Source organism: Phaethon aethereus (genome assembly GCF_964289735.1).
Source record: "Phaethon aethereus genome assembly, chromosome: 2".
NCBI classification, from domain to species: Eukaryota; Metazoa; Chordata; class Aves; order Phaethontiformes; family Phaethontidae; genus Phaethon; species Phaethon aethereus.
In genome coordinates, this window is record NC_138582.1 from 44,665,520 (window position 1) to 44,687,509 (window position 21,990).

A 21,990-nucleotide genomic window follows, 5' to 3' on the forward strand; every position below is an offset into this window, starting at 1 on the left:
TCTGTTTGCCTGGATGGAGGCATGACATTGAGATTTGCATGAAAAAAAAGATTTTGGAGAAAATCCTGACACTAGACAAGGACTCTTTAGAAAATCATTTTAAATAAAGCTTTCCTGATACTAAAATATCATCTCTGCTCCCATACAATGCACAAAAGTGATTTAAATATCTGAAAGCAGCTTAATATAGATCTTATTTAAAAAAAGAACAATTCATAATTGGAAAACACTTTTCTACATCTGAAAAGCTGGGATCGCACACTCTCCACCCCTCTTTTTATTGCAGCTTTTGCCTGTATGAAACAAGTTCCACTTAGTGACTTAAATTTATTCTGTGTAAGGCAAACAACAAATGAAATACCGGCCCACAGTCATCTTACAAATAAATGCCACAATGTACACTGCAGTTTTATTAAAAGAAAGCTGCCTGGTAATGCCTGCATGAATTAAATCTGTCATCTGACAGAGGTATTTATCTTGGGCCAGCCCCATTATGCCTCAGTAATTTGCCCCACAAAGACTGAACTGGAGCAGGAAGTTTGATCTCCTGTTTCACAAATTTTTGAGGTCTGGCTGGTGCCTGGTTTTGATAGATCTTTAAATACGCATAAATACACATCTGGGAATTCAGAAAACAGCTACAGCTCATTTGGTATGATCAATCAAACCCAGCCAGCAGGTTGAAGGAGGTGATTCTCCCCTTGTACTGTCCTCTGGTGAGACCCCACCTGGAGTACTACGTCCGGCTCTGGGGAACCCAGCATAAGACAGACATGGACCTGTTGGAGCAGGTCCAGAGGAGGGCTACAAAAATGATAGAGGGATGGAACACCTCTTCTGTGAAGAAAGGTTGTTGTTCGGCCTGGAGAAGAGAAGGTTCCAGGGAGACCTTATTACAGCCTTTCAAAACATAAAGGGGACTTATAAGAAAGGCAACAACTTTTTACCGAGGTCTGTAGTGATAGAACAAGGGGGAATGGTTTTAAACTGAAAGAGGGCAGATTTAGATAGGACAAGGAAGAAATTTTTTATGGTAAGGGTGGTAAGACACTGGAACATGTTGCCCAGAGAAGCTGTGGATGCTCCATCACTGGAAGTGTTCAAAGTCAGGCTGGATGGCACTTTGAGCAACCTGATCTAGTAAAGATGTCCCTGCCCATGGCAGGGGAGTGGACGAGATGTTCTTTAAAGTTTTTTTCCAACCCAAACCATTCTATGATTCTATAAAGGAAGCAAACCATCCAATTTCCACTAAAAATTGTCAGACTCCAGCTGTATCAATCTCTTTTGTGCCTTTGAAAATTCGCATGTTCACAGCTTTCTCTATAGACCCACCTTCTTGACAAAAGAACCAGAGCACCAGGCTACAAAAGGATTAAGATCAATTAGAAGGGTGAAAAGCCTCTATACACTGAAGGTGGAAACAAAGAGCATAAGGCAGGGGCTCCCTGCCCCATAGAAGAGCTCATGTACCAAAAAAATCAGCCTCTTCTGTTTTCAGACAATATAATATTAATTCCTTAAAGACAAAGTTCCTTTGGACCATTTGGCTGGAAAAAAGTCAATTCAATTTACAAGTGGTTATGAAGAATGGTGCAGACAAAAGGTAAAATAAGACCCACTGCTCCTCCTAAAAATTCTGAAGTCATTCAGAAACAAATATCCATTTTAAATATTTCCTTTTGGACTTGTTCGTTGTCTGCTTTATAGTACCTCAGGTGTTTCTGATGGTCTTTTTAATTCTATTATCCTCTCCAAGTCTCCCTTTTGTTAAGCAATGCAGTTTCAAAACAATGAAGCTGGTACTCTTGAGACTGTATATTCTAGCTAGCTCAACTCCTGCCTCAAAAGGATAGGTGTAGTATCAGTAAACTATTTCGCACACAAGTACCAACTCTCAAGGTAAGAAAGGGAATCAAACTTCCCAAAAACATGATAAAAGAGAGTTTTGGTTTGCACTCCTCTATGTTAACTTTGAGGCTTTTTATTTTTCTGGAAACAGACAGGACTTTGTGTTTGAAGGACAAAGTCATTATAAAAGGATCCTAAAATTTCTAATCTCTTTGACGCTGGAAATCCTCATAGCATTCCTGCATGCTTCCAAATAGAAACTGGAAACAGTATTACAGACACATAACTCTAACTCTCTTTGGCATGAAAAGCTGTGGTTTGTTCTGATGAGATAGAATACCAATGGTTCCTTAATGACTGAAGAAGACTACACATTGAGGAGAAAAGAATACAGAAAAATGTGTAATGAGGTGACTTTCATTTAGCATACATGGAGGAAAGGTGCAACCTGACACCAAGTACATCCGTGGGGAAATCAGAAAGTAGTACCTTAACACACATGACTGTCTAGAAATTTTCTTTTTTTTTCCTTTGCTCAAGTATTAGAAAAAATACAATACTAGAAAGTTCTACTTCCCAGAAAAGGATTCTGTTTTACAAAAAAAAAAGTAATATAGAATGAAAATCAGATATTTAAAAAAACTCGTGGGAAAAAGGTAAGTGAAAAAAAAATCTCAGATCAACCACCCAACCAGGAATTGGAGCAGTCCCTGTGGGTATGGGATGCACAACTTCAACCCTCTTTCCCACTGTTCCATATTTCAGCAAGTGCCCCAAACAAGAGGCTAATTGGTGCGTATGCTTTTGGCTGCCTAAGTCTGATTGAGACATTTGCAACAAATCCACCTTGCGTTTCCACGAAGCAGGTCTGTTTTGACGGAGGGTAAGTTTTGTCAATGACGAAGCTGGCCAGCCCTTCTGGAGACATCTCTCTCACAGGGTCGGGATGAGAGTGCTGTGAACAAAATGTTCACTGCAAGACCGAGCCCATCTCCGCTGAAGATAAGGCAGCTGGATATACACTTAATTTAGTCCTGCTCTTTGTCATCTTTTGTTAGGCTTATGGGGCAATTTTTGTCTGCTGCAACTTTTACTGTATAACCAGAGAAGCACAGCTTAAATGACATGGCGTGGTGATCCAGGTGGAGGTGCAGAAAGGACTAAGCAAACCAATTTGAACGATGTAAAGGAGGATCTCCAGGCGCAGGCCTTGGGCAAGCAAGGTGTGCAGAAGAGCTAAGGCACAAAGAGTGATGAACAGATAGAAAAATAATGCCTTCTGAAAAAGGCATATAAAGGAAGAAGGGCAAAGATACTTTTGATGCAGAATAAAGCTTATAATAGAATGGGATTTGAATATAATTTGTAAAACAACTGGGTACAAATTTTATCATTAACTACTTGCCATAGCAATACCATTTAAGACAAGGTATTTGGGTCTTTGTGGATATCTTGATTGATATAATAAATTATGAATAAACATCTTCAAACTTTCTCTCAACAGCTTCTACAGCATGAAGCATTTCTCACAGCTGAGAAAATGTTATGTGTTATTAAGAAATGTAATTTAATCTGTGCTGGTTGCAAGGACAGAAAAGTCAAGCTGAACAAATATGAAATCACAGGTAAAAGAGAAAATGAAAAACTAATGGTGAGAAAAAAACTATATATAGCCCAGGAGAAAGAATCATCATTTCAAATGTTAACTATAAAAAAATGAAATTAAGATAGATCACCAATAAGTACTAGAAAAATATAAATTTTCAAACAAACAGGGAGAAAAATAACATTGTGGAAAGAAAAATGACAGAATAAAAAGAAAGCATAAATCAAGTGATTTATTGTTTAAATTACAATGTGAAGATCAGAGTTTACTAAAACGTTCAAACAGTGTGCTGTAATTAATGTTTTAAAATAAATACAAATGGCAACAAATGTGTAAAGCAATTAGTTCTGAAACGGAAACAGCCTTCATTAAAGATGGAAGACTAGAACAGCATTTACCGTTTGGTGCTTCTTGCATTTTCAGCTCCTGATTTATTTGAAATTCTGCCAAAAAAAACCCAAAACAATAAAGGATCTATCCTTTAACATTAAAGATTTGAAAGAAGAGATGAAAGAGACATTCTGTGATTCTAGCCAATACAAGAAAACTTTCCTTCGCATTCATTCCCTCATTACTTTCTCAATATGACCTACACCCATTATACAATGCAAACACAAAGTATATTCTCTCAGAAATATAACAAAGGAAGCTGCAAAATCATTAACTCTGATACTTAAAGTGTAAATTCAGCCCAGATTTCTTCAGAGGTAAAAACTACAAATTACTGATCTTATTTCTGTAAAGTTACAATAAACCTTACCTTGAGGGTACAGCTCAATTTCTGAATGAATTACACCTTGGGACATAAATGGAAGCCACCTAAGAATAAGAAGCAAAATAAGGAGGCAGGTAGAAATCAATTTTTTCTCCATCATATTACCATATAACTGAATGATCCACATCTTATGTTCCTACTGCATACATATAACAGCAAAGGGTCTCTTCTAAAATTTTAGTATTTGATTTGACAGATGTTAAAGCAGAAATTATTTGACCCAACAAAGAATTTTATTTGTGCAAAGGTAACAGCTAAGTGCAAAATATACCTGTCTCAGATTAAGAGACTTATGTGGCACAACTGTACTTATTTGTATAGTTAAACAGAGGAATATGGCACAGAACATTTTTTTCATTACTATGGATTGAGTGCTAAGAATAATTTTATCTATCTATTGAACTATTTCTTAAAATCAAAGTTCAGTGTTAAAAACAAAGTTGGAACCAAATACTATTCTTCCTTATTCCACCTACAAATTGAGGACAGATAGATGAGTCTGCAAAAGTACAAATTAAGGCAAGCATTGGTCAGATTTCTTAGCCATGTTACTCTAGGCTACGGATAATTTTGAAAGCTTTTCATTCAGAACATGATTACAAACTCTTCTAGCTTCCTACTGCTTGGTAAAAAATCAGCTCTTTTTCTACAGGAAAAAAAAAAATTCAGCACACTTCTGGGCTGTTGGTTTTTATTTACTTGGTCCACTTCCATGGACTCTCTGGGAATGACTTAAACTATTCAGTCTCCTATGAAGCCTGTTGGGAATCCAGTATAACCTGGGCAGGATGAGTCCAGAGCAGCTTTTGAAGGTTCCTGTTTTTTTTTGTCTTGAAAACATTAGCAGGCTAATTCATATAAGAACTAGCCCCTAAGATATGATTTTTGTCTTACTAGACAACTACTTATTTATATCACTTCTGCTAAAACCTAACCACACAGGTATCTTCTGCAATCCTAAATGATAAAAAGTTTCAGTCTATAACTAACAAATACTGTGTAATTGAAATCCAGTGGATTGAATGTTCAGCAACTAATATTAGATTTTTAAGTCAGATAAAATGCTGATGTCTCATTGGTTAAATGAGAAAAGATACAGCATTTTGTTCATACTGTGAATCATACAATATCAATGTAAAATAAAGCTGTGAGGCTGAAGATTAATAAATTAAAGAGATATTTCTGAAGAGCAAAAATTTCCCTCCTCCTTGAATAGAGCATGTTTTGGCCAACATGGAAGCTGCCCCTGACCCCCACCACTGACCTATTTTAACCCTTTTTCAATGGCAGTGTTTCCTTGTAGAAAAGTTAGGAATGAAAAAAACCTCTCTGTTTCTTCTTGACAGTGTCTGCCACAGAATAATTTTTGCTGGTCAACGTCTGGTGTTAATTACTGAGGGTTGGACTAGATGACCTTAAAAGGTCCCTTTCAACCCAAAGATTCTGTGATTATCACAGAATTAATACAGCAGTGTCCTGACATGCATCGCTCCTAAGCTGTGTTGCCCACTGGAGGACAGCTATGACACAGAGTGATTTTTTCACGACTGAGGTAGGCAGTTGGTCTGATTTCTCTGTAGAGCTTCCACTAGGAAATTTTACCTATATTTTTTTAGAAAGGTAGCAGACACAGCTAGGAACAACAGCTGGCCCGCATCCAAATCTACTCCAGAGAAATCCTCAGTCTTGTACTACTATTTAAAAACATGCTCCAGATTGAAGAAAGATCTCCATTTTAGAGCATTTTATCAAGATGAGAGATCATCTTTATTCCTGTGTTTGAGGATGTGACACCAAGAGTTGCAAGAAGCTGTTCAGGGTTATGTACCAAGTTCATAAAAATCCAGACAAAATCACAAGGCATCTTGTTAATTAAATAAATATTACTAATTAAATATTATTAATTCTTGTGCCTTGTCACATGGTCACATTGTTTCTCTACACCTCCTTTGTTTCACTCGAGTGATGCATATACCCACAAGACAGACTGCAAAACTGGAAACTCCAAATGTGGGATTACCATAATATTTTTCCAAACATGCAAAAACCAGTGTTTGTCAAATGACTTTTAAGATGCTTATTTAATAACTTCAATGGAACAACCACAAAATAATTCTGACTTTTGGTCATCACATTTGTGTCTCTGGCAATGCTGTTCATAAAGAGAGTGAATGCTACTTCTGGATGGCAAATCTGTTTTCTCTCCCATTTAGAAGTGCACTTAGTTTAGAACCTTTTTGTGCGCTTTATCTTTGCTTCCTGAATAGGTAAATCACACTTATAGCACCAATCCTTCTATGATAAGGCTGCACTGTACAATCTAGTAACACAGCCACAATATAAGCGTTTAACATTTGCTATGGACCATACAGCACATTAACTCTAGCAATCCGTTCTGGAACAACACGTTTGGTGCATTTTATGAAACTGCAAAATAATCCAAATTTGTCTTTCCTTTGAAAATTCATAGTTAGTACATTGATTGTCGTAATACTGTCAGTGATACATATTTAAGAATATTTAAGAATATTCCTGTAAAAACTACCTTTCACAATTGAAAACAGATTCCGAGGTGTTCCCAGCTTCTCTGACGACGACTTTGTGACAGTACCAATACTGGGACCTGGCATTAGCCTCACAGCGCAACAGCACCTTCTCCAGTTTTCCAAGGGATACAGCTTCCACTTCAAAAGCGTTTACCTAGAAGGCAGAGGAGACACTACTCTGCAATCTGCCACCGCTAAGCCCGTCTGAAAGCCGAAGTATTTTAAAAGCCTGATTAGCTCTCACAATGTACACAGATTCTCGTTGTTTTCAATGACAGCTGGACTGTATTCAAAGTGTTTGGATCTGAAAAGTTAAATGTCTTTTGATTATGTATCAGAGTAAATAAGGAAACACAACTAAAATCAGACTGCAGTAATAATTCCAAATAAGTTGGTTTTTCAGCCATCATCTAAAACACCACACACAACCCTTCACTGTTGTTTCAATACCTCACCATTTACAATTATTCTTCTCTAGGTAAGATCGAGTTAAAGCTATTATTTCCTTTGTTGGTACTATTTAAAATACAGACTTTCTCATCCTTTCCTCTTTTGGTCTCACCTCCTCTATCTACATTTCACTCTGCTGGAAGAGACTGAAATCTGACATGCCACTTTCCCCTTGTAACTCATTTAGGCTTGAGCTTACAGTTGGCAAAGTTTGTTTTCACAGGAGCATGAAGCTGATCAGGTGAAAGGTTCAGGCTGGTAATTTTCTGTCGCAGTAAAAAGCATATAGCTCTCTCTCTTTAAATGTAACAGTCCAGGTCACACTTCTCGGTAAAAGGAAAATAAAGGAAAGAACTACATTGGAAAATTCATATCTGTAAAGTTCTCAGTCCTTCGCAAATGGCGGAATTGAGACTGCCTGTGCAACTTTAGTTCTCCCTTGTGTATATAAAATATGTGATCACAGGCTATTCTCTCTGAAGGATCCCTGCCTCAAATTGTGCACAGGCAGGACTGCAGCTCTTTAATACTTTTTATCTTCATTATTTTGATGCCTCTATGCATTATTTACTGCAACCATCCAAACACTTCAGTGAAGCAGAACTGATTTCCCCAGTGACTTCGCTTTTGCCCTTTTTCCATAGTACCCAAGTTTTCTGCAAATGCTGAAATCTCTTTTTCAAAAGGACTTCTGCGTAATATTTCATTTTACCTATATGGTTAAAGTACAGAGATTATTGCCAAAAGCTGTCGAGATGCAAAGTAGTTCAGGTGCTTAACTGAGAAACAGAGGGGTTAATTTATCAGCAAATCTAGCTTTTCAAAGAGCTTACTATGTCCAGAGCAGAATTCTCTTTGAACAAACCTCAGTTACAGCTATAGTTGCTCAGAAAAGTTGAACCAGTTAGGCAGCAAAACAGGAGCATACAAAAGTGGTCACTCAGGGAAGCTTTACTTTAAGTGATTGCCCAATATCATGTAGCATATCTGTGGCAGGGATTAAATGAACTTGTTCAAGTCAGCACTCAACTGCCTCTGTCATATCATAATATATCCCAGGCCATGCTCTGCGGCTCTGTACAATGCACTGTCTCGTTCACCCATTTCCATAACAAAGTGCACTTTGAGCCACCTTGCCTTAGCCCCTGTATAAATAATAAGCTGAATTTCTTATCAGTCTGGCTAGAATAATTCCCCCAGAAAAACTGATTTTCAGCTGGAATAGAACTTCATATCTAATACATTAGTAATGGTACAAAATATCTATTTTAAAATAGTATAGATTCCTCTGACGTTTCCCAGAGGGTTATTTTTATGCTTAGCATTTTAGATACTGCTTTTTATTTTGTAATTAAGTATTCTACTAACAGCTTGATACTATTTCTTAGACATACAAATATTAATAGCTCACAAAGGAAGGAACAAGCTTAACAAGAGGTCATAAGGCGGCTAGTGGCAGAGCTAAGATTAAATTGAATAGTGCCTTAAATTCAACCGTACACTACTGCAGAAAATCAGAATGAAGTATATTTTCCTTATGGAAGAGATCAGAGGTAACTGAAAGAAAAATTAATTTAAATCTGCCCTGCATTAATCACAATATTACACTATTATATATTGAAAGAAATACATAAAGAACAGTCCTACTAAGACCTGAAAACATGGAATGATTTCTGTGCAGTCCTTTGGAATCAGCTGTACTCATTAAACCTTGACCGAATATGTTTCATATTCACAGTCAGGTCTTGTCATCCTAAGGGAGTTCCTCATATCATTTTTCTTCCCATTTTCCTACCTGTTACCTTTCTAGTTATTCCTGGATTACTATAAAATTATTTTCCTTCATTCTTAAAAAATTTTTTTTAAATGTCTGTGATCTTTTTTATTAGGAACCTGTTAAGACCAGTAAAAGTTACTTGGTTATATTTATGTTGGCTAAGCAAATTGTTTTCCAGACTTACCATTCCTCTTTGAAATGTTACTGGTATACCAGATTTATGCAACAGTCTTAGACCAGAATCTCCTCTTCTTCCATAGATACACAGATAAACTGCAGAATCTGTATCAGCTTGCTCCATGTCACCAGTGTAGACATAAACCTGGTATAAAACAACTTCCAAAAATAACCAAAAGAAAATACATTTGTAATCACACTTCATTTTGGTCACTACTCTAGCTTAATAGAAACAATGCCAACAAATTTGATTTGCAATTTATTTGCTGAAATCTATTCTCAGAAGTCAGTCTAACTATCTGTTTTTAAGGTTGTTAAGACCACATTTATGAAGATACAGCAGATGGTATATAATTCAAATTATATTAATACTGAAAAACAGGTAACCGATATATACGTAACTGTGCAACCGAAGTACACACATACTTGGGTAGATAGGTTTTCCAGCTTCCACTACTGGAAGTTCACGGAGAATATCTCCATCATCACGATTCTTTGACAACCATGTGTTTGCTGGAAAATTCAGTGTTTTCTTGCTCTTTAGATGTTGTAATGTCACCTAGAGAAGAAGCAATTCCAACTATGACTCAGTTCACTCTTTCCAGTGCTTTGCTTCCCAACAGCAAAACATATTTTCCTATATCTTTTCTTCTAGCTCAGAAAATGATAACATGATCAGTAAATAAGACATACAAAATTGCAGTATGAAATCATTATTATTTTGGCCACTAATTTGCAACTTAAGTCCTCACTAGAGAGGATGTTTATTCACACCCGTGGTATTGCGGCTGAAACTGCCAGCCTCTATTCTTTGAATATGCTTTGGACTTTAAAATTATCTTATTCTTAGAACAAACAAATCTGTAATCAAAATTTCCTTTTTTTGCCGTAAGAAATGTCACCAATTCTGATTTCTGTCAGTGAATCACCTCTGTAACACTGTCTGGAGTACTGAAGACTGGAAACTTTCTGGTGACGTTAGGTGAGACTGAGCTCTTGGAAGATGTGGAAAGATTAACACATTTATATTAAAATGAAAACAGGATAAAACTCAATCTATATCCTTCTGAACTTTGGCAAGGAGAGGATATGTTGATATATTAAATCAATTTGCATTATATTTGGCTTTTCTACAGCAGAACAAATGACAACCTGAGTACCAGCACCCTCTATTTATTCCTCTGAAGACAGTTAGAATTTAAATTCTCAAGTTATTTGCCACTGTAAATTATGATATCTGTCTTACTTGTTTTCTACAACTAAAGCAGTCTTTCCTCTCTTTTATGGGAGCAATTTTTCTTGATATTGAATTATAACAATACTTACAACAGTTCTTTCCATAGGCCTTCTCTAGCAAAAGGAAATCAGTGCCAAAATATTGTCTTTCTGCAGTTGTGTTTTGAATGTGCATATAGTATGCATAAGCCTTGCAAACAAAATTATGAAAACAAGTACTCACATTCAAATTCTAACACTTAGGAAATCAGGACAATATATGCCTTTATCTCACTTTTCCAATAACATATTATTTTAGGTAAAATACACCTTTCTTTTAATAGCAAAGCATGTATTTGTTCTAACATGAGCTATTTTTGCAGCAGTGATTCTTAATCTCTAATGTTTATTGGCAGAGCTCCCCCTGCTGATTCATAACAATTGCAAGTATTAACTGCTTTGTCAGAAAAACACAGCTTTCAACCTGATTTATTTCTTTCTATGAAAAGAAATATTTGAAATCCCAGGGTTACCCTACAAATTTTGAACCAAAATATTAAAAAAATATTTTATAACCACCAGCATGGAAAGTAGGTTTTCTGCAACCATTTGAGCAACTGAAATATTTATACTTACAATCAGTTTTGGTACAGTTACAGTTCAGGCCTTTGGGTTAATGTAAAAATTACTGTGTAATTCTGGTTGTCTAAATCAGGCATTTTAAGATGCATTAAAGGTCAAAGGATAAGCTTGTGTCTTTTGCCAATTCAAAAAAAGAAACGGAAGACAAATACTTATGTGCAATTCTGAAATAAACCTTACATGGGAGTCAGTGTTAGCAAGAATTTAGTATGAATTTAATCTGGTGAACATTCCTAAATACCATGAGAAAAACAGTGTCAAAACAGAAACAGAAAAGAGTAATTCATTCACCAAATTGAAAAAAAGCAACAGTTTCTTTTTCCCTGAAAATGGTCATAATTGTGAGCTACGTTTGGGACAGTTAGGACTAGCCTACTCTTACACAAACCTTGTTCATTCTTCACATGAACATGTCACGGAATAATTGTTGCTCCATCATTTTCAATTTTTCATAGCTGGAATTTATAGCAAGAATCTCCCTAACACACACTGAAGAATATAGGTGAGCTTTCAGAAAGCAAAACTTGGTAGAAACCATCAATACACTAAAATTGGTATCTATGAATTATATGAATTAAGAATAAATGCAAAATAATGCTACATGTTTCCAGCTCTCAGGAGATGGACTGTATCAGTGCTTTTGTCATCTCTAAAGCAACTTAAAAAGGCAAAGCAATAAAAACATTTCACAATCAGCATTTTTTGATCTGTGAAGCTGTGGCTTCATGAAAAGATGGGCTCTTAGTTCATATAAAAATTATTAAAGCAGAAAAAAATGACCATAAAAGATCTCACCCTTTGTAAGTTCCACTCTGATTGTTCATTCAATATTTCATCAAGTTCAATTCTTATCTTGTAGATATTCCCAACGCTTTTTATTTTAACCTGAATAAAGCCAGAACAATAAAACATATGACTACAGACAAAAAAAATATATGACTTACCTTTTAAACTTGTGCAGTAGAGGCTGCATGCTGATAGTAAGTAAGGCCATGCCCTGCAAACTAACACCATATCCAATTCATGACTGAAAGACAGTTCAGCCTTAGTCTCCCACACATATGGAAGAAGCAGCACCCTAACGGTAAGCACAGGCCTATGAGTTCTATGCTTAAAACTGTTACAGCCTTCGGGACACCTTGTAAAAAATCCCCAAACACCTGAACACTTCCCTTCCTGTGTTTCCAATCATCACATGCGAAATAACTCAAAAATCCAGTTCTCATTTATGCAAAAGACCCATTTGCCCTGTATTTCCACATTTTGCCATTCATTCGTTTTGATCTATATTTCTGGAAAAAATATAGCTACATCACATGTGGGGGAAAAAAAGAAATACGTAAAACCGCATCTTTAGCTCTGCAACTCATTCCAGCTTTCTCTGAACCGCTGTAGCATCTGAGTATACAGGAACAGCATACAACATTGGTTGGCAGATTTTGGATTATAAGATACAGAAAAGAGACCGCTTCTGTTTTTTCTAAGCAGATTTCTGTCTGAGCCCCAGATCGACCAGATTATAGCCTGGTGAAATCACAATGCTTGCCAGGGGAATAATTTAGTAGATACTTGAACTCTTCAAAGTTTGAAAAGTAAAAAAAGTTGGTGAGGGCCATTTATGAGAGAAATGTGGAATACAAAATTAAATCCACTAAACCACAGGTCACTAATATTTCATAACGCAACACAGCAACATGACCATAAACCCTAGGATGTCAAAGTGAAGGATATAAAACTTTTGGATACCTTAAAGAATAAACTCTCAAAAGCTGGCAGAACATCTGCAAAACCTGGAAAATCACTGATACTGTCTTCTCTTTCTGACTATGATTTGCATTCATTTGCACTTTCTTTGCACTTTCAAGGATTATACACATCCCTACTTATGAAATCTACTCTATGCAACCCTATCCTATCCCACTTTTCTGGGGTTTATTTGAAGTTTAACCATTATTTAAAGTAAGCATAAATAATTTTAGATCATTTGTAATGTACTGCTGGGAAAGTAAAATTAAGTAAGTGCATTATCATATTATTTCTCAAATAATAATTCTATTAATAAAAGATTCCCCTTTATCATTTACATCCAAAAAAGCTATTTACACTGTACAAAAAATATTTTCTTTTCGTTCTCTTAGAAACACATACTAGTATATTATCCACTCATTAATAAAAAGTCCTCTTCTCTTTTCAGAGGTCAGACTTACCTCAGTTTCTATATCAGCTTTTAGCTGTCTCTCTATGCTTTTTTATAACAAACTTTTTTGTTATAGTCAGAGTGTTACCATGCTTTAGTCAAAGAAGCAAACTACTTTTACCCTTGATTTCTCTAACATTGAAATGCACTCAGTAAATCGCAATGGTTGTTTGACAAAGAATCTGAGGGATTCACACCTGTATTTATATTGGTATAGTTGCCACATTGACCAGAATTTCATTAACAAAATAAATGCTAACTCCAGGCTTGCAACGCTGATGTGACAATATGGTTCCTGTCTTTTCCATCAGCTTAAGAAAACAGCTTTGTCTGTGGAGTCAGCTTCTGGTACCCTTGCTCTCTAATAGACATCTCTAGCATTTCTCTCTATAAGTAGTCTTGTTAGAGGTAACCTGAAGACTTTGGGATTAAAGCAGTAGTAAAGTAAGGGCATGTATACAGCTTGACTGAAGAAAACAACTATTATAATTTCCCACATTTCACAAACCAACCAAGTGATGTCTCAAGTAATATGAGATACTGTCTTCTCGTTCACAGAGCTGGTGTTCACTGAATATACTTTGCTGTCATGTTGTCTGTTTACTCTAATGAATCCCTCTTTAGGCTTTTGGTTACATGTTCATTTCATGTATGCAACCATAAATGTACTGAACTTTGTTAGAATGCAAAAAGTGACTTCTGCCTAAAACAAGCAGAGGTCTCCTAGAAGAAACCCTCTGGTATCTTTCTTGATTTTTCTCATGCACAATCTTAGAAAGAATTAAACAGACAATGATTACTCACATGAGTAAGGTAAGACAGGGAAGGACCCATATGACTGGTTTTAATTTCTCAAAATAGTTCCACTCGAATTTTTCATAGTTGTGCATACTGCTGATAAAGCGAAGGATTAAAGAAAACTGACTCCAAATTGCCTGATTATTACAGGCTTTCAGAAGATGCTTTCTTCCTAGAACTCCTGGGCAGAGCTATGATTAAGTTGATTACTTAAAAAAAAAAAAAAAATCTGTTATCTTCTACTCTAGAAAATATCAGTGAGGCCATATCAAGCTCAAAGTTGTAAATGATAAAAAGAAAATGTAATTTTTTTTAAGTCTTGCATTCCTACCCTCATTTCAAGACTTATCCTGCTAAACAAGTACAGGATAAATTTTAAAGGGGAAAAAAAAGGAAGAAAGAGCTCTTACTCATAGGCTTTTTCTTTGTGGATTTATCTACTGCAGAATAAAGAGTGAAAAGCACTTTGGTGACATTTGCTGTTTCATGCCTGAAAGCAATAGTGTCAGCATGATGTAAAGAATCATAGTAGTAGCCCCAGGTGCTGAGAGAAAGATCTCTCTCACAAGATCAATATCCACAGCGCACAGCCATAATGGGCAATATCTATTTTAGAGAAGAAAATTGGTCCATCTCTTAAGAATGTATGTATTAGCACTGCAAACATGTCATTACCCAATGTTGCTTATAAATTATTCACTAATTAGAACAGGATTCCCCATGGATCATAATATATAGACTACATGCTTAGAAAATTAACATTACAGTTAGTTATCTTATCTTCCTGCCTATGCCCTATTCCTAGAGAGTATTATTATTAATATTGTCAGTAACAATCTTGGTTTGTGCCAAGATTGTATTGGAAGAGTTGATGACTGCAGAAAAAATATTTGCACAAAATGGGAAAAATGTAACTTCTTCAGTTAGATGAAGACATGGGTTACATGCATCTCAGACAGAAAGTTTTAAGCAAAACAGAAGTTTTAGCCCCTTTGGTAATTTCCTCTCAGCCTACCTAGACATAATCCTTATTATGATAGAGGTGGGGTTATTCTTAAGTAATAGCAGAACTCTCTGTGTTTTCATGACGTGATAACATATAGGTTTTATTGAGCTCTTAGTAATTCCATAGGTAAAGCTTTAGCATTTCAGCTATTTATAATATAAGGAGTTTCTTCCTTAACTGAACCAGTTCCACAGTATACATTTTATAGCATGCTTTTAAAACTGTATATGTGAAGATTGCATTACTGAAGATCCCTAAATGATATACAAGTCTTACATCAGACATGGTTTGTTTAGGAGTTGATAGTTTCTAAAGCTAGTTTCAAATCGAATACCTTAAAGAAATTAATTTACTCCTGCAGTTGTGCCATTTGGGCTACTATATGAGGGAGAGTGGATTAAAAGAAAGAGCATTTCCTCTGTTGCTAACTATATGCACCAAGCTGATTTAATGCAGAATTCATAGAGATTAGATAGAGATTTATTATAGGCAGTAAACATAGGAGAAAAACATTTTTTATTTTCACATGACAGAATAATTTTTGGAAAGTTACACATTAAAATAATGTTCCTAGCCTTCCTTAGCTACCTGAAATTCATCCTCCTGCCTGGGAAGAAACAGCTGTTTCCTGTTGTCCTTGCCAAGAGTTATTGGTCCAGCTACTCCTCTGTCTCCATATATCCAGAGAATGACATTTGCTTCAGTTCCTGCATCTCCTGTCAGCATTGACACTTTCCATTCATCATCTGAAGGAAGGGGACACTCACCACCTTGGGGATCTCTCATTTCCCCTGTGAAATACAGAACATTAGTGGGAGATGAAAGTCGCTGTGAAACTGCCAGTCGCTGTTGTAACTTCAGCCCGTAAGGAGACCATAATAGAGAGGGGATTGTATTTTTTCATGGCAAGTGAGATAGTCTGAAAAGATTGATTTATGTTTCTTGTCTAGACCAAAATGTACTGATTAGTTGAGCTACAAGAATCAACTGGAAAAGATCAAGTATCACATGCACTATGATCATATTATTCTTTATACATATTCTGGTGTAGAGTGAGGGTGCTACGATGCAGAACTATGGACATTAAATGGACATTTCTGGTTCCTTAGGCTGACATTTAGAAATGAGTAGAATTACTTGTAAATACTCCTCTCATACCTTGTGTTGGGACATTATTAGCATGTCTGAGAATAGAAACAATTGTCATTTCAAATAAAGAAAATTATACAGCAAATTAACTTTCTTCAAGTTATATATTGATTAAATACTGTAAAGTACTCAAAAAAGAGCACAGTGTATCCTTGCCCAACCATACTTACATGTACAGTGCCAGCATTTGGGCTAAGGCAGGTTCTGCATAAATGAGACAATAGCAGCACAGCACCACTTTATGAATAAATTTCACAGCTTTAATGGCTGAGCAAATATAGTTTTGGAAAACATGTAGTTAACTTTAGAATAGCACCTAGTGACCTTTCATCTACCTTTAAGAGAAAAATATATACATATGCAAAGGTGTCAAATGGCACCTCTGCACATGAGATATGAAAAAATAGACTCTCTTGGGATGAAGGAATTTAGTTTTGAGTGTTCTAATCAAAGTGGAGTTTACAAACATCAGATGTGTGGAACACTACTTTTCAATAATGGGAAAACTGACCATGAAGTCGTCTCCAAAAGAGGGAGTCCTTGCCTCCAAGAATTTCTAATCTGTTCTGACACAAGAGGCAGATATAAACCCTAAACCTGAAAAGATGAACCAACACATTGTCCATATGCTGTCCTGCAGGGGTTCCCAAACTGCTCTTCATGAGGCCTTTTCATGCAACTGCAAAGGGACTTTTTAATATGCTAACATAATTAATGTAATCTGTGCTGCAGATTAATTTTCTTTTGTATTCCCCAGCTGATTCTTCATCCATTAAGTGGCTTTCTATGAACCAAGCTTTTGGAGGCCAGAGGCTCCAAACATGTAATGGAATTCACTTACATTTTTGCAGAACTCATAAATAGACACTGATACAGATTTGTTGAAGAATTCCCAATGCATCACTATGTATGTTCCTGCTGCACTACATACCTTGCTATCAGAGCCCTTTGCTTTTTTATTTGCTTGATTAAAATACTGTACTGGGTTTCTCTGGATGGAGTTTTTCCCTTCAGTTATTAAACTGCCTTTACCTCAAAAGAAAAACAAACAAACAAACCAACCCCACAACCTGAAAAAAGGAAACTAAACCAAACAGAAAAACAAGTGATTGCAAAAGCAATCACTCACCACCAGCAGAGTGATGCCCAGATAGTCCCTGAGGAACGACTACTTTGGAAAAACTCCTCTCCAGTTTTATTGCTGAGCATGACAATATAAGGTATGGAGTATCTCTTTGGTCAGCTGGGATCAGCCGTCCCGGCTGTGTCCCCTCCCAGCCTCTTGCCGTCGTCCCCGCTGCCTGCTCGCTGGGACTGCAGAGTGAGAAACAGAGATGGACTCAGTGCTGTGCAAGCACTGCTCAGCAACAGCGAAAACATTGGTGTGTCATCAACACTGCTTTGGTCACCAGGCTAAAACACAGCACCAGACACATGGCTATGAAGAAAATTAAAAGTCCATCTCAGTCTAGCCCAGTACAAATACTAAACAAAATAAAGCAATACCTATGACAGAAATCTGCAAAATTTATCTGGCAGTGCTTCATTGCTAGCATTAAAATGTAATTTTGAAGGCAAAGTGAAGAACAGTTTTGAATCCTTGAGACTTGTTTCTTAATAAACTTTTATGAGCAATAAATTCCACATCCTGCTGAAACATCACTGAAACAAATTAGTTACGTGGAGAAGGATTAATTCAATAATGACACATGGTCCTGATCTTCCCTTTACATTTTTTCAAATGTTGCTTTTATGATATTAAATAAATGCATTTTTTTCTTAAAGGTTTTACTCAAAAGGAATTATATGGTTGCTTGGATCATCAGGCTGTCCTATAAGTTAAACCAACATGGTAACTAAAACACCGAACCTCAATTATGATCCACTAGCACTGAACTCTTAACTGACATGAAATAATTGCACAAGGAATTGCAAAGTAATTAGGATCCAGTACAACATAAGGACTAAATTCTGGAAGCGGGGAAATTTCAGTCCTGGTAAAGACTCTAAAATTTAGTTAATCAATTTTCAATATATTTAGAACTGTGGTAGTATGACTTTTACAGCAGTGCTTCTAAAAGTAGCAGTATGACTTTGGAATGGTTATAATATTTTAGAAATAGGCAATAGTGTCATAATAATCACTGTTTTTATTGTATTCTTCGTCATGACTGAGAGCAAGTTATTCTGAAAGAAAAAAGAAAATCCACATGCTTAGCACAAGAATTCCATATTTGGGCTATTGCTACCCAGAGCAGCTACTGCACCTTCAAACTGCTACCTCTTGAAAACAATTATAATGCACAAACAATTCATGGGCTTGGAATGTTTTTTGCCTCATAATTTACTGCCTCTTCTTACAAATGGAAATCAGTGGCATTGATTGCTACAGGCTAAAAATATTCGAGTCTGAAAAGAGGATTTGGTGCTTATCCTGCGTTAGTCATGGGAGTTTACACACTTCATGACACCATGCTGTAAATCTATTGAGACAAAAACTCATTCCAATAGGCCTGCATGAGAATGATGAAGTCACAATCCTTCACACAGTTTCATAAAAATAACTTTATTTTCTTATTTACTTATCCTAAATCTAAAGCAAAAAGAAAATTATCTTGTCTCAGAAGATCATATGATTGAGTGACACTTTTGAAATGAACCATCAGAAAAATTAATCTCTAGAGCAGAAGCTTGGACAATAAAGTTGTTGCATTTTTGTTACACCGTTTTGTATCATCATTTCCAAAGTAAACCAGATGGAAATGAGATCAGATGTTATTTGTATCTTATTTTCTCTTGTAAGTAAAATATATTAAAAATTAACAGTAACAGTATTCCAGACATACAGGAAGGCAATGTGGAGGATATAGAAATCATTTCCCAGAGACACAATTTGTTAATACCAAACCACAAAGAAGTTTTCAACATCACAGACTGCGTTTGTGTCATGGAAGCTAATGACATCTCTCCCCTTGCTTTCACTAGCACACACAGGCATGTTTTCATCACTGAAATGTAAACATCGTTGGAGAAACACAAGGAACAAGCAAAGAGAAATCCCCGGTACCAAGTCATTTGGGAAATCCCATAAGATTCTTGCATGCTCGCTAGTTGATGCATAATATGACACAAGTCTGTATTTTCACCAGGGCTGTTGATTTTGGTTTGCTTTTGCAACTGGTAATGGAAGAGTAAAAAAAAGTTTAAAAAAATCTCACAATTTTTGGTTTGAGTTTTTAGTGTCTTATGCTTCATCTCCTTTATCTCTAGACTTTGTGGTCCCCTAACCATATATATTATTTCCTTTCTGGTTTGGGCAGCACATTTTATCAGTCTTGAGTCTATAATGTGGTGTCTTGCATGCATTTTAGCTGACCTGTCTCTGACACTCTTTCTAATACCTCCATCCTGTGAGCTGCTAAGTAGAAGCTGGGACCTGCCATTATCCTTGTACAGTGAAAGAAGTTTCTTGAGGAACAGGGAATTCACACTGGAACAGGAGGAGGCCCAGCTGCTGTAGCATAGTTTTCAGTTTAATTAATCCTAAACCAATTATTATTTGTGAAAACAACAACCAAAACACAGATAGCGGTTAGCAGACACAGACAAAAAAGATGGCCTGGTCAGCCTAAGGGTTAATCTGCTCTGAGTTTCGATGCTAAGCTTATTGCTGGATTGTACGCTCAATACAAACATCACCCTTTTTTGAATGTTAACTGGTAGTGAAAAAAGCAAATAAGAATTTAATGAATAAGTTTAAAAATGCTCACCTCTATGTATCAAAAGTCAGTTACCTTTAGAATACTTTATACTTTAGAATATTTTAGTATTCTAAGTGAAAATATCTTACTAAAAATGAGCATTTTCTTTGAAGGGCAAAGTAACTTTGATATTTCTCTTCATTTTGCATAAGCAGAGCCCACATTTATGAATGTCAGTAATACTTCCTAAAAAGTGCTATGGACTCTATGCTACCAATTTCACAGCAGATATTGCTTCTGTAAAAGAATCCTTTGTATCCAACCCTAAAAACATCCAGCTTCTTTGAAAACAGGTTTGATGGCTTGTGTACTGTTGCCATGGGTTTCAAACACAGCATATCTCACTGGTTGCTGACAACCCACAACACTCTGGGAAGACTTTGTGACACAATGATACAACATGAAGTCTGATAGATTAGAAACAGAAAGTGGGTATTTTGAGCTAAGAATGGAAACAATATTGGCAGAAACAATCAACAGCAATTAATAATAATCCACACCTATGCTTTAAATTTAATCAAGATACTATGGTGCAACTGAATTTATTTTAAATCCTTCCCGATACTTCACATTATATCCTATGAACAAGTATGCCATATTTGATGTCTTGTTCATATTGCCGGACTTTTCATGTACACTTCGAAATAGCAGTCTGAGGACCAAGCTCAAAACGCAATCAGCAACCCACCTTTGCTACGTGAAAGCCTTTGGGACTACCTCTAGCCACCTAGGCATGTCTCCCATAGTGGAAGCTCTGGTATAATATTCTTTTTAAAGCTCATTCAAGTTAACAGACATTTTTCCACCGTGTGAGTGTGCCTCAATGTGCTGTGTGGAGCTTGGTAGCTTCCATTTATCCCGCTTGCTTTTCATGGTGATGTGACACAATTCAGGCTGTGCAGACAGGGTACTTGGGTACATTGAAATAAAAGCCAGGCAAGAAGCAAACATGACCATACCCATTCCTTAAGAGATGTATCATTCCCTGTTTTGTTTAGTTCCTTAGTCACACCTTCTTTGGTTACTGGGATGCTGAATATTTCTGTAAAATTTTTGAGTTGGGGAAATCATTTTCTTAGACCATTTATGCAACTTCTGTAGCTAAAGGAAGAGGTTGTTTACTCCAGCAAAACACATCTCCTAGACTATCGCTTCAGAAGCTTGACTAGAACATTGTTTATCAATACCTACCTGCCTAAACATAGGTATAAAGCTAGCATGCAGTGCACCACAGACCTTACTCTTTCCTCCAGTGAGTCATTAAGCAGAAAGCATAAGAGTGACAGCATAAATGAGAAATATTCTATTACTTTCAGTGAGTTTTAGAATGGGCTCTGTATCATATCAATGTCTTAATTTCCACAGAAATAGTCCTTATGACACAAAACTAGTTTAAAAAAAAAAAAAGGCAATGTGAAATTATTCAGCAGTTACATGCTGATTGTTGCCTTAACAATAAACCACATTCCAATGCCCTTTTAAAAAACAGTAACCAGTAATATGTTTTGTGTTGCATGTATGCATGCATAAGTCAATGGTCTAGAAAAGCTATTCATTGTCCTTCCTGAGGTAAGTCACTGCAAATATGCATGGAGGGCAAACATAACACAGTGCTATATCACAACTAGTGTGTAAACTGTTACTTACTTGAGGGTGGAAAAGTGGAAAGGGTTTGAGATACTGGCTTCTGGTCTTTTGCTGGTTGGAGTTGAGATTCTCTGAAGTCTTTCTTCTCTTCATTGGGTGCTGCAGATGTTCCCATAGGCTCTTCCCGGCCAACTAAAACAATGAAATGTAAATTCTGCCACTAGCTACAAATCATTTGCTTTTTCTTGCTCGGAAGCTTCCTGTAAGCTCAGTGACAAACACTAATAACAGGTATCACAATTGTTCAGCACAGTGGACACCAAAATCTTTCCTCTATGTATTGCACAGCCACTAGCTATTATTAGGTTTTATTGTTAGCAGCATGCCACGAAAAGTGGAAAAAACCTGGCATGCCAATAAAAGTCCATTTACTGCTTTGAAAATCTAAGTAAC

At 36.3% G+C, this 21,990-nt stretch overlaps 1 protein-coding gene across 1 annotated transcript in view; it reads right to left on the minus strand.

Annotated features, from left to right (window-relative positions):
• RP1 (RP1 axonemal microtubule associated) overlaps positions 1 to 21,990 on the minus strand; it is a gene marked incomplete at its 3' end in the record, with an annotated part of 200,765 nt that overhangs the window by 133,422 nt on the left and 45,353 nt on the right. The window contains exons 16-23 of the mRNA XM_081996424.1: positions 21,598 to 21,729; positions 15,629 to 15,831; positions 11,835 to 11,924; positions 9,609 to 9,741; positions 9,190 to 9,341; positions 6,778 to 6,932; positions 4,218 to 4,276; positions 3,856 to 3,900 (exon numbers count right to left, since the gene is read on the minus strand). Of these exons, the coding sequence (XP_081852550.1) occupies positions 3,856 to 3,900; positions 4,218 to 4,276; positions 6,778 to 6,932; positions 9,190 to 9,341; positions 9,609 to 9,741; positions 11,835 to 11,924; positions 15,629 to 15,831; positions 21,598 to 21,729 (969 nt within the window). The remainder of the gene's footprint in view (positions 1 to 3,855; positions 3,901 to 4,217; positions 4,277 to 6,777; positions 6,933 to 9,189; positions 9,342 to 9,608; positions 9,742 to 11,834; positions 11,925 to 15,628; positions 15,832 to 21,597; positions 21,730 to 21,990) is intronic.